At 46.7% G+C, this 13,476-nt stretch overlaps 1 protein-coding gene across 1 annotated transcript in view; it reads left to right on the top strand.

Annotated features, from left to right (window-relative positions):
- TMEM131 (transmembrane protein 131) overlaps nt 1–13,476 on the top strand; it is a 2,512,175-nt gene that overhangs the window by 1,751,864 nt on the left and 746,835 nt on the right. The window contains exon 27 of the mRNA XM_069636582.1: nt 6,604–6,746. Within this exon, the coding sequence (XP_069492683.1) occupies nt 6,604–6,746 (143 nt within the window). The remainder of the gene's footprint in view (nt 1–6,603; nt 6,747–13,476) is intronic.

Below are 13,476 nucleotides of genomic sequence, written 5' to 3'. Positions count from 1 at the left end.
CAATGAAAGGGAGTTCTAATAGGTGAAAATGGTGCATTTTACAGCACGCTTTCTGTGATAAATTAGGTAAAGAACCACACAGTTTACAATCTGTTTTGTAGGGTAAGACCTGCCTTTGCCCACTATATGCCAGTACTGTCAAAAACATTTTCATACTGGTTGTGCCTACACATGTGCATTCTGGTGCAACTATATATGCCATTGTTCCCACTTAAGAAAATACTAATGTTTGCTTTGCCCATATTGCCAATACTTTTTCTATAACAAAACATACTAATGCTGGCTCTGCCAATATATACTGGTAACCCTACATAAGTATATACTCTTGTTGGCTTTGCCTTAATGCCAATAAAAAAGCAGCCATGCTACAGTAATAAAACATGCCCTTGCTGCTACACCCCACCTCCATTTAATAACACTCATGTTGAATGTGCCCCCAACACCATTTAAGAATGCCCCCCCATGTTCCCCAACCCCCTTATTCACATAACACTCAAGTTGGCTTTGCCCCAAAACACCAGTTGAACATGCTATGCCCTTGTGAAAAAAATGTCATGTTCCTATGGCCCAGCCTTGCCCACGGGCGGGCAGGCGCGCATGCTTGGGCACGTTTGTGGGTTCGGGCATGCTCAAGGGCGCACATGCGCAGCTTCTCCGTCATTTACACAAAGTCCCAGAATACTCACACTGCATTCATTCCTTTATATATGGGCACTCGTGGGAGGATAGCTCAGTGGCAACGTGCGCGCCTTGGAAGCAAGACGCAACTCAAAAACATTCCCGTAACAGCGCCTCGATGCCTGCGGGCTGTGTGAGTACTTTAAAAAAAAAATGCACAGACACCCCCTGTGACGAATTGACTGCTGCCATGCAGGAATGCAATGATGAGCAGAGGCTAAAGTGCCTACTCAGCCCTCACACTTCTGCAATCCAAGAGCCAACACAATCATAAAAGTAAAACAGTTGTAGTCTAGAGAGATACCTTCTTCGCCTTTTGTGGTAACGTGGGCTGAGGGAAGGCTATATTCTCAAGAGGGGGGTGTGATGAATCTGATGTCATCACTCATCTCCGGGGGATAGCCTCCCCCCATGTGGCCAGGGGATGGCAGTCGCTACCTGATCCTAACCCTGGGGGTCGCTATTTCAGGGCGAACTACATGGGGGGGGTGACCCTCAGGTGGATGACGAAACATCCTCAGATGAGACATGATATCCCCCTTTCCCTTTTAGGGATACTCCCTCCATTCCGCATGCCATGATGGCATATTGTGGTAATCCCCTTCAACAATTTGGTAAGTCTGCTGACTGTATCTTTGAATACCATCCTTAGTAAGTACTGACACTAGGAAGAGGGATGGAGAAATGAAGGAAGCCTGAAATGGCAGGCCAACACAGCAGTCTAGTGTTTGGAAGCTATTGTGCAGTGCCAGGAAGTTTAAAGTGGACACAGCTGAGAGAGAAGGGGAGAGGCACTCTGTAACGTATGCTGATGGCAAGCGGAACACGAAAGGTGGAGATGCAGAGATAGACAGCGGTGAGGCTGTTGCGAAGGAGGGAACCTCTTAACTTCGTTCTGTCACCGGGAACAAACCGGGGAACCAGCACAAAGGCTCTCACCAAGACTGAGCATGGTGGTCGAGCTGACGGATACACCTGGAATTGACTGCAGGCGGACGAAGCAGCTGAAAGCAGGGGAAGGTGGTGCAAAGGCTAACTGGACACCCTCCGAGCCAACAAATGAGTAGGAAGACAGACATGAAGAGCACCCAAGCCGCATGGTGAGCCCTTAGAGAGTGATTTGTGAACCGCAGCGACTAGGGGTGAATGCTGCATTGAGATTGAAGCAACAAACTGTGTTGAACAAGGTCAAGGACCCACTGTCAGAAGTCAAAAAGTACGAACATTGTTACAAACAAGGTCAAGGACCCACTGTCAGAAGTCAAAAAGTACGAACATTGTTACAAAAAGGACACTGGCCTTAATGTGGAAAGATATAAAGATATGGCTGAGAGAAAGAGTGAATAAGAAGAGAGAAAGCATGCCAGGCGAGTTAAGAGGATCATTCCTCCCAAGGCAAACCAAAAGGGAGGAATGTACATTTTGGAACTGTGACCAGGTCCTGGCAGGAGAGTATACTAGGCAAAGCCAAGTGAAATCAGGTGTGTGAAATGAACTGCAAAAGAGAGTTCCCAAGGAAGATTCGTGCCTTAGGATTTTTGAGTTGCATTGAAGGTGAGAGAGAACCTGGCAGGAGAGTAATTATTTTAAAATGTTTATCATTTGTTATACGCCCAAACCCGAAGGTACCACAGCGTAGGATACATTGAGGCTTAGTTGGTTACAGGACACGTATAAAAACAGTTACAGGAAATGTTACAGAATTGAAGTGCATTTCCAATCAGGTATAATCACAGTTACAGCCAAGGAGGAAGACATGGGGGAAGTCAGACCATATTGGTCGAAATAGAGCTAGTAGTAGCCTAGTTGTATTGATCGAGGAGACGGGTCTTGATAAGGTATACCAGGCATTCTGCAAGTTTGAGACCCGCACCCAAATTGTGGTATCTTGAAAAGAGAATCCCAATGAAGATCAATGCCCTTAGCATTTTGAATTGCATTAAATGTGGAAAAGATCTGGGGTAGGGAGTAATTTCTCCAGGAGTGGATTGCTACACCAAGAGAGGGCGAGTTATCCTCTTGTATTTTATGAGCTTGTTTATTCTTTTGAACGTTTTGTGTTGGTGAAGAGGCACCTGGGGAAGGGAGTCATTCCCTGGAATTGTAAACATTGTCCTCTTGGAACATTTGTTGGATTTGTACATTTCTGTTGAATTTGAACATGTGTGCACTTTCAGAGCCCAAGACCATACCCTTAGCAGTTTAGACTTAATTTCTAGAATGAAAGGGGCCAGGATAAGATTTCGAACACTGAACACTTTTGCTTCGGACATCGTGACACGGGACAGATCCTTAGTTTTGGTTAGGATAGGAAAATGCCTGCTTGATTATGGACAGTGAGGCATGAATAATGAATCAGGGGTGTAAGGCAAGTAATAATCAGTTTACTTCAAAAGAATGTTCTTGGGTGCAAAAGGGTAAAGGTTACCTAGCCAATCTCTAGGGACTAAACATTGAACTTGGAGAGGTGGTAGGAATCGGGTAGGTGGCAGTGGGGGAGTTAGCAGTCAATAGTACTTTTTTGTGGTGGTTGATGATCTGGCAGTGCCCAATCAGACTTCTTGGCTCTGTGCAACCAAATCCTGGTGGTTCGAATGTGCCTCTCGGTTCTTGAGAACCGTGCCAAGCTGTTCAATGACATAAATGCTAGGAACCCGGCTGCCTGGGCTCTCAGGGTGCTGTGAGTACCAATCCAGAGGCTCTGGGAGAATGTAAGGAATGTTCTTGTGCTCCCAAGCACAGGGGAGGATGCAAAGCAACTGCAAGGGTCCTTCAACAAGGTACTGCTATGGCTGGCCGAGAGGCAGGTTTTGATCCAGCAGCATGTCACTCCTTGGGTTACTGAGAGTCCTACTCCAGAGACAAGATGGGTCCTTGTTCTCGGACACCCAAACACTAGGGAGGCTGGCACACAACTGCAGCGGGTTCCTCATGGTGATGTTCTAGATACTGCTGTGGCTGTAAGAGAGGCAGGTCTTGTTTCAGCAGCAGGTTCACCTGCACTGATCCCTGGGGTTGGTTAGGGGACAGAGCTCGCCTCTGACTTGAAACACCTGCCTTCACCTCACAACTTGAAGGACTCCTGAAAAAGGACCCAGTAGGCTCCAAACAAAATCTTCATCAAGGGTTGGAGTCCAAAATATGATTCAAAGAAGTGGTATGATACTCCTTTTAAAGGTAAACGGCCACAGACTAAAGCTAGTCTCCTTTAGGGGTCACATCCATGTTCTTGAAAGAAGTGGACTTTGCCCTTCTGACATCAGCCCCAAAGTGCTTTGTACTAGAGGAAGTGGATGGAACATCAAGAAGAGACCGAGAGAAAAAAGATGGTGGACCATTCCCTTAACTTTACAGAGCACTCACTGGCTACACTAACCCATCCTCTGCACTTCTCAATAGGATTAAAGGCCCCTTTGGTATGCAGCACCCTGCTGTGAGGCTACTCCTTTTGAATGGATGTCCTCTTTTGATTCTTGCATCCGGGACAACTTACTGTTCAGTGGCTATATCTGGGGGAGGGTGTTACCTACCTCACAAAGAGATCAAAGAAGAGGCATGGCAACTTAGGTTCCTCTCCTGTCACTTGGCAGGACTAGCCTGTCCAGACAAAATGCACATCTACTTCCACAGCAGAGCTAGCGCACAGGAGAAAGAGTAGGGATGTGAGTGGGGGAAAAACCGGGTCTGTTGGACAGTCCCGTTACCATTTAGTGCATTTCCGAAGGGAATGAGGATTGATAGTGCCGACTACATTAGCTAAGGAGCTTCGCCAGAAGGGACGAGCTGATGAGGGATGTGGATGTTGGGTAGCAGTGCACCAGGTATATTTTATCTGTAGGTGGGCAAACTACCCCCCTAAATATATGATGGAGGATGGCAGGAAGCAAGGTAGTATTAGTGTCAAAAGATAATTGTCTTAAATTTCAGCAAAAGGGTTTGTTTTCTTGAAAGACAGACAGAATTCCCAGCTGTTAACCCATTTCCAACCAACAAAACTGCCCCTTTCTCCATATCTGCTGCTGTTATACCTTGTAGGATGCTATTCCCTCCTACCGTCTAAAACAATATTCCTAATTTCTAATGGATTGTGTTCTTCCACGGATTCCTCATCTTGATATAACGATATCCTGTATGCAGCTTCAGAAAATCTTTTCAACAGCAGAGGAAGCCATGCGTCAAGTCGAAATCCCTCGGTGGCTTCCATCTTCTACAAATATACCATAACAGATATATACACAACTTCATACCATGTCCAAGCCCTTATTTCATTGCACCTATAAAAAGAGACAAATCACCTTGAACTCAATGGTGTTAAAACCACATTCAAGTAAGAGAGATTGCAGAGTAAGGAAGAACAGAAGGAGAGTTAAAAAGATTGGATTTACATTGGCTAAGCCAAATTTATTTTGTTGTTGAAAGCATGGACCTAACTTAAAAGCAGAGGAGCTTTGTACAGTGTGTGGGTAGCCAGCATTTTGGCTGGCATCTTTTAACAGTAGCGCAGTACTGTGAGTTGAGGTCTGTGGGATATTGGAATTAGTCCTTGGTATAGACCAACTAGTAAGTAGATTTAACCAGAAGCGGCCAAGCCAAGTGAACCAAAGGCGAAACCAAGCTATGTTGAACGGAGAGACTAGACCCAAGAGAACCTTTCCCAAAGGCTGGCAGTGGACATTTCTTAATGAAGAACTGCCAGTTGGGGATGCTAACCAAGATCCTGGTGGGAACAACTGCAGGACCCCCAGCCCAACTAATAAGCTTGCACCTTGTTTATGGAGGGACCCAAATTGCACCCATAAGTACCAATATGGGTGCTTTGGGGGTGGACTAGTTCTTATCCCTAATCAGTTACAAACCCAAAGTAGAAGAGTGGTCCAATACAGGTATTGTCTAGCAATTTGCAGCCCTTCACTCCCCCCAAGGGAGAACTTGAGGTGAGGTTTGATCAGCAAAGACAAAAACAAAACAGGCACAATGAAGACCAAACTCCAAGAACAAGACAAAGAAATGTAAATGGCACTTTAAACTCCTTGGGACGGTAAGCGACCTGGGAGACCTCTCTTGGGTTAACACTTATGAGATTGATACTTGGAATATAAAATATGATTCTTTCTCTGGACATTATCATTCTTAGAATTGGCCCCTCACTGATTTTTCATTTATCCTATTAGCTTTCACTTTCTGCTTACATTTTTGATTCCCTACCTGAAGAGGTGCCCCTCCAACCTGGCATCCTAACACCAAAAACCATGGGGAACACCAGGCCACGGAAGGCCCAAACTCTTAAGTGAAGACAGGGTGAGGGGGATAGCTATCCTACCAACCTGGGGTTGATTCCACCATAACCGGTAATAACCAGGGGAGTTGCTCAAATAAACATGCATATTACTTCAATTTCGTGTTTTATTTTCTCTCTAAAAAAACATTACATTTTTAATCATCACATGATAATACAGTAACTTTACTTCAACAACACATATATATCTATGCTAAGAAAATATGTGATGGAATACTGAACAAAATATTGCCCTGAACACTGTTTATACCATTTTATGTTACCTAGCGCATGGTAATCTTCCCTGATTTTATTTTTATTCACTGGAGTGTTCTGTTCGTCCCCCTTCTTGACACCTCAGTTTTAATTTCAACAAGCATAAGTGCCATGTTTGTGATTGTGAATAATAGGAAATTTGAGCTATGCACACGCAGAGTGATGTTTTCAAGCTGAACGTAAACCTTTATTTCTCAACCTTTGTAATATTGTTGGAATATAAATGCAAAATTGCACTAATATGGTTTAAATAGCAGAATGTAGGTAGTTGTTACTGCTCTGGAACCAAATGCAATTTTAATTTCCATGTGTAAAATTCGGAAAGAATTCTCCACATATGCTTAATCTTTACTTTCTATGTTGTCCTTCCACAGAAACAATTTGACAGTAGTAGATGTTATAATAGTAGAAGGAAAAGGAACAACTGAGAGTCTGAGGGTCGCGGGCAAACCTCCGGGTCCAGGAAGTTCCCTGCGATTTAAAATCACTGAAGCTCTGTTAAAAGATTGCACTGATAGTAAGTAATGCATCAATCTCTTGTTTAAAGAATATATGTAGTAAAAATGACTAAAGACCCTACAAAGGTTTACAGCTAGATGTTTTGATTTGTTTCATGCCTTCATTAAGTGCAGGGTTAGTGTGCACAACCCATCGATCGAGTTTCTCGAAACAAGGCTTTACATTTCGATACAAACTCATATTCAGAGCAAGCAGATTGCTATTCACGCCTGACCTGCTGCCGCCTGCCTGCCTGTCTGTTCCATTGCCTCTCCCTGCCACAACAATTCCATGATGGCCTTGACCATTCGGCTCCATCATCGCCTTTGCCTCATTGCACTCATGTGCCCTGCTGCTATGGATATATGGAGCCCTGGACCCCATTTCCATGGTGGCTTTCTTTCATATATTTATTTTCATGCCACTGTGGCACTCCAGATGTGGTAATGGCTATAAACCCCTAGCTGGTGGACTACACTGGTTGGTAACTGCCCTGAGCCCTTAATAATTCCCCTCACTTTGCTCAAGGTGGTGCATTATTGCTTGCCAGTACAGCTCTCCAACTGGTATGTTATCAACCATGAGGTAGCCATGCTTGAATGGCTGTCTGTTTTGAGCAGCGGCTTTGCATTTTGCCTCCAGGAACCTTTTTCAGAACATTTAACTTTTCATTCTTAATGCTAGAGACCACTGCACCACCAACTAAACACACTATGACTCTAATCTCTTGCCTGTGGCAATCCCAGATTCTCTCCTCATGATTTCTTAGTTCATGGATGAAGAATTAATTTGGCAATCATTGGTGAGAGATTTATTTTCTTCTGGTAATTAGCTGTGCATTCCTTCATTTGCATGACAATGCTCTTCTGAAAATGTTTCACCATCGGGGGGCACAGCGCAGATCTGTCTGATGCATTTAAGCACTCTGTGTCAGACATAATGTTCGGGCCAGTAAACCTAGAGGATCATGCCCCATGACCTTTGTTCCTTTTTTCTGCACGCTCGGTTAGCTCTAGGAACAAAGCTTCTTTGAAGCTTTCTCTTTATTCAACGATATTCTTAATCTATCAAAGTCTTCGATGTTCAAACCCTGTGCCGACTGACCATGACTGATGTCCCTCTTGGATTCTCATCGGATCTGTCTTTGACTCGTTGAGGGACCAGACTCGCAGGAGTGTACATTGTCATTAGATGCACCCTAATGCTCTTCATGAATGGGAAGTAAAACTATTCAACTTCCTCCACAAGGAAAAAGATGAGCAGAATCGTTCTAGGTCGCCCGGCTTCAGTCATCGCACTGACGAACGGTTCCCTGTCTGCAAATACAAAAAGAAAAAAGTACTGCAAGACGTCTCGGTCTCTAGGCGGTTCTTCAAGGCCCCATTCTCCTTCGATGTCAAAGAAGAGGAGCCACCACTCCAGGGACTCCTCGGATGGCCATGCACTGCAGGTACCTTTCCAGAGAAATGGGAGGCCTTCAGGCTGAAGATGTTAGACATCTTTGCCAAGGCTCCGGGGCCTTACTTGGCGACCTAGTCCACCGTGCTCAGACAAGCCCAAGAGTCGCTGACAAATTGCATAACTGTGCGCCTTCGTGCTCATCTGCTTGAAAGGCAGACAAGGTCCAGCCTAGAGGCTACACTGCTACATCTTACAGTGCCAGTCCTCCGACCTCCTTCATCCCTTCCATGCTGCTACGCACGCTGACCTAAGTCTATCATGCTGGAATTCCTCAAGAGTGTGCCCCACTTACTTCCTAGGTGTAAATTCATGTCCTGCCTAGAGTACAATTATGAGGAAGTGGATTTCATTCCCTTTGGTTTGGAACCACTTTACCCAAGGGAAGATATGAATTTACCAGAGAATTAAGAAGATGATGGTGACTTGGTGCACCTTGCTGCAGACTTTCAGGATGCAAGTGGCCTGAAAAACTCACCAGCAATAGATATGCTCCCTGCCCTGAAACCCCAGGGCACTTTTCAGTTGCTCATTGCAAAGGTGGTAAGTACCCATGGTTATCAGCTCCCTCCCGGCCCAAGTTGCAGTATGATCTGCTGGACATTTTGGACAAAGGTCCAAAGAAAGAGAGCTTTCTTCCATTCAGCAGAAGCTCCTGTCCTCCATGGTCGAAACCACCCTCTGTTTTAACTGTAGACCAGGATCTGGCCAAATAGCACAGACCAGCGCCCTCAGACCCGCTGCTCCTGTCTGGCTGAGTTTAGTTGTGCCGGCTGCCACGGCTAACTTGAAGACTACATCTTTCCCCGGACAGGTAGAGCAAGAGACTGGACACATTGGGGAAGAAGGTTTTTGGCTCGCCAAGCATTGGTCTCTGGTGCATATATGCTTCCTGTGCCCCAGCCAAGTTCTCGTTTGGACTCTGGTCCATCTTCTCAGGGATGGTGGAACACACGCCGAAGGGTGGAATGCCAGATGGTTTTGAGGCCCTTGTGATGGATGGCAAGGAGACCTCCTTCCAGATTCTTCAGTTAGGCCTGGACAGAAAAGACTGTAGCTAAGCCGATGGTCACCAGTACTGTGGTTAGGAGATAATTGCGGCTGAAGATGGCGGCTTTTGCTCTGGACGCCCAGGAAAAACTCCTCGACATGCCATTTGATGGAACAACCCGTTCCATTCGAAGGCTGACACATCCCTACAAAGTTCCAGGCTTCAAAGGCAATGGGGAAATCACTAGGGCTGGCAGTTTAGCAACAGCAACATGCTAATCCAGCAGTCAGGGGTTTTCGCAGCTTCTCCTCCTATGCACACACAGCAAGAGCTCAAACATTCTATTGCAAGCATCCATTTTTGTCCACCTTACAAGGGTGGTGCTGCAGGCCCACCCGACCTCTATGCCAAAGGTTCTGTCGGAATTCCACCTCAACGAGCCTTTGGTTCTGCTCCTTTACTTCCAGAACGCTTCTATGCCGGCAGAAACGGCTTTGCATTCGCTGCTCATGCCTTTAAGTTTTATGTTGCACGCACAAAGGACTTTTGGAAGACATCTCAACTCTTTGCGAATTTTGGACCTATGAATCATGGGAAGACCCTGTCTAAGACTTCCTTCTTCAAGTGGCTCCCCGGCTGCATCATGTACTGTCATTGTCTAGCCAACAGACCTCTTCCAGGCTGGCCAGCCCGTTCCAGCAGAGCCATCGCTGCGATAATGGCTTTTCTCTCTGCTGTTCTCCTGCTCGACATCTGCAGGGCTGCTACGTGGCGGACCCCCCACACAAGATTCTACTGTGTCGACAGGGATTTCCAGGAGGAGTCCAAGATCAGCCAAGCATTGCTAGCGGGACGGAAATTGCTTCTGTTGAGCCTTTCCACCTCCTGTGGTTGTCTGTGTACTTCTGTGTAATCGTATTCATGAGCATGTGAATCCATGCCAGACCCCATGCTGGAGAAGGAACAAGGTACTTACCTGTACCTCCTGTTCTCTGGCATGGATTCACATGCAAACCCTCCCTCCTTCCCCTCTGTGACTCTTCTTGGTTCGTACTGCCACTTTACATGCTCTGCAAAATATTAAGTTTACCCCCAGGGGTGGAGTTTACAGAGATGTCGTTCATTGGATTGGGGCAGTATGACCCAAACGACAGTGATTGGTTCTAGAGGAGATGAGCAGTTTTCAGGCTAAACCGAAACTGCTTTCTTTATTACAGTGGATTCCCAGCCTGACGATGGGGAATATGAGCATGTGAATCCATGCCAGACCCATGCTGGAGAACAGGAGTTACAGGTAAGTGACTTCCTTTTGGTTTTAGGTAGAGAAAGTCCTCTTAGAGAAGGGTTAGAGAGGCATTTTCCTGACCCATTTAAGTTAATAAAAGTCTTAATCCAAAAACATGACAACTTTGTGTCCAGATTTCATTTCTGACCCCTCACAGGGCTCACCTCCATCCTGAGGATCTTAAACAAGTTGATGGTGCTGGTGGCAGCAAGTCTGTGAAGGGGAGGGATTCATATCTAGCCCTATATGGACGATTGACTGATCAGGGCCCGTTCTCCCGAACAGGTCCAGGAGCATCTCGGCATCACCTGCTGTTAGGCAGAATCCTGTGCAGTGCCCTTAGGGACCACTACACACAATTAAGACTACAGGTGGCAATACAAGTTTTACCTTTGGTACAAGCCTGTACTATGTTAAAGTGGTAGCAGTAGCGGAGCAGCCAGGCTTATCTCAAGAGTATATGAGCAGTAGCAGAGATTACACAAAGGGACCACAATTACTGTGACTCAAGCAAACACTGACTCAAGGTTTCAGGTAAAAAAAATACAAGTACATTTATTTTTAAACCGTTTGTTATAAACACAACACTTCTATTAATTCAAAACCACACATAAAATACACTACAACTAACCAATTCACTTTGTACAGTATAGCTCAAGGTAAGTACCCTATGTTTTAACGGACCAGTATTGTGAAACAAGAAACGTTACTGTGAATACATAGGCGATCACTTTTTGACAGTAATGTCAGTTTGGTCTTACTAAATAAACGCATATCCGCGGCAATAATTGTTACCGGGGCAAAAACACACTTAGCACCTGAGATACCCAGAGAGAGTTGGGGGAAAAAATCATAGGCAATACTTTTGTCAAGGCAGACAGAATCGGAGAACACTCATGGACAGAAATTCAAGAGTCAATAGGCCGGAGTCAGTGTCAAGTGGAACCGGGTTCCTGTTGTCGAGGATCACACAGTCAGACAGTTCACGATTCAACGTAGCCAGGAGTACTTAGATATTGTCAATGGTGGAAGCAAAAGTTATAAGAAGGAGGGAAGATGAGGACAAGCCTTGTAGTAGGAGAAAAAGGGATTCACCCGAATTCCTCAAGCAGAACACAGTACCTTATTCAATGAAGAAGCTGGTGCCACAGCAGTTGATCCTGGTAGTTTCCTGCAGACCCACGGTTCCTGGAGCTTCGGCAAGAAGGACGACGTCGAGAGGGGTCTGCACCACACAGGGCTGAAGCCGGCAGCAGCGACGGTGAATAAAAGGTGCGCTCCTTAAAAACAGGAGAGGCTCTTCAGATGGCTATCCGGACCACTACAGCAGTGTGCATCTATTTCGACCACAAAGAGGTTCCTCTGGCTGTAGAAGATGAGCTGGTTATCCCCACCAGGCTCAAGGGAAGAAGACTCTGGACTGGATCTTCTCTAGTCGTTGAAGGGTAGGTAGCTGAGGACTGCAGCAGGGCTTCACCGGGACTGGATAGTTGCAGCAGCCAACTTCTTCTCCGCTTCTCTTCGGTTCCTTGTTGTTACAGTGGCGACTCTGACTTCGAGCCGAAGAGTCCTGCCTTTTATGCAAAAATCCCCCATTCACACAGCTTGGCTGTCAATCACGCAGCAGGGGGGTTGTCCAGCCTGGACAACCACCTCTGCCAATCATGGCAAAGTGCGACTTGGGTTTCCTAGGATACCCTGTGCAGGGGGTGACTACACCCCTTCCTCACATTCAGCCCACCCAGGCGCCTGGAGGAGGGCTTCTTGGCAGAAGCCTGCCAAAAGACAGTGAACAAAGAAGGCAAACCTGGTTTGCCTCGCAAAGTAAAATACAAGAAGGACTTTAACAAACAGAAATGGCAAATAAACCCAAGCCAAAAAAAAAAGTATTTGGTCAAGCGGGTTTATGTTCGAGGCTAATATATTCCTACGTCCCTTCCCCTTTCCTCCATACTTATGGGGACATCTCTCTGCCCCGTGGGACGGGACCGGAGCACTTTGTAAAAAGCATCCACATTTATTTCAAAAATGTGTCCCTCCTCTCTTCCCGGCGCGGGGCCCGGCACGCGGCCGTAACCCCGCCCTCCTTGGCTCTGCCCTGCGCATCGCCCATCAGTCCTTTTCTCCGCACGATCGGGGCCGGACGGACTTGCATCCTCGGAAGTTTTTCTTCCGTTTTTCCCTCTCTGACTCTCACTAGCGTTCGTTTACTAGTCTGTCTATGTCTTTTAAACTAGATTTTCCAGACTGTTCATCGTGTCACTGTCGCTTCGCGAGGGCAGATCCCCATCCTCTTTGTTTAGAGTGTTTGGGTCCGAAACACCGTTGGGACTCCTGTTTTTACTGTGACTCCCTTTCGGTCTGGCTCTTCAACGTCGGTTGGAGCGGTGGGAGGTGGTGTTCGGTCGGACTCCTCCTAAGCATTTTCAGGCATTCATCGACGAGAAGAAAAAACGCCCGGTAAGTTCTTCGATTTTCAGAGCACCCCGGCCGGGGGATACCTTTCCGGGTTCCTCTCGAGCCGGGAGGGGCGTCGATCGCTCTGTTACCGGGGTTCGCCCTGAGGTGTCTGTCGGGCCTAATCATTCTACCAGAGTTTTCTCTGAGGGTCTGCGTAAGGGCCCTGTGTTCACCAGAGTACACTCCGAGGCCCCTCCTGTGGGGGCTGTGCGTAGACCCAGTTCTACTGAGTCGTGGGGGTACCGTCGCTTGCTCTGAGGCCGTTCTTTCGGCTTCCCTCAAAAACAAAACCGGGGTACGCCCCGAGGTCTTGGCTGGGCTTGAGGTTACCGAACGCATGTTCGATGCCCGTGCCGATAAGGCTTCTACCGGGCCTAGGTCCGAGGTTCCTCGTACAGAGGCTAAGGCTACCAACAGTTCTGATGGGCCAGGCAAGGCCCTGTCAGTGACAGCGCACCGTTCCCGCTCTTGTGGTGACACCAGATCTGTTGAGAGGGCAACGAAGGAGGTTTCTTCTTTTACAGGCAGTGCCGAGGCTCTTCCTTCGAAGGCTCA

This window comes from Ambystoma mexicanum, chromosome 7p, assembly GCF_040938575.1.
Source record: "Ambystoma mexicanum isolate Mex_15411 chromosome 7p, UKY_AmexF1_1, whole genome shotgun sequence".
Lineage (NCBI taxonomy): Eukaryota > Metazoa > Chordata > Amphibia > Caudata > Ambystomatidae > Ambystoma > Ambystoma mexicanum.
The sequence above is the reverse complement of the archived record's forward strand: the minus strand, read 5'-3'. Positions and strand labels throughout refer to the sequence as shown.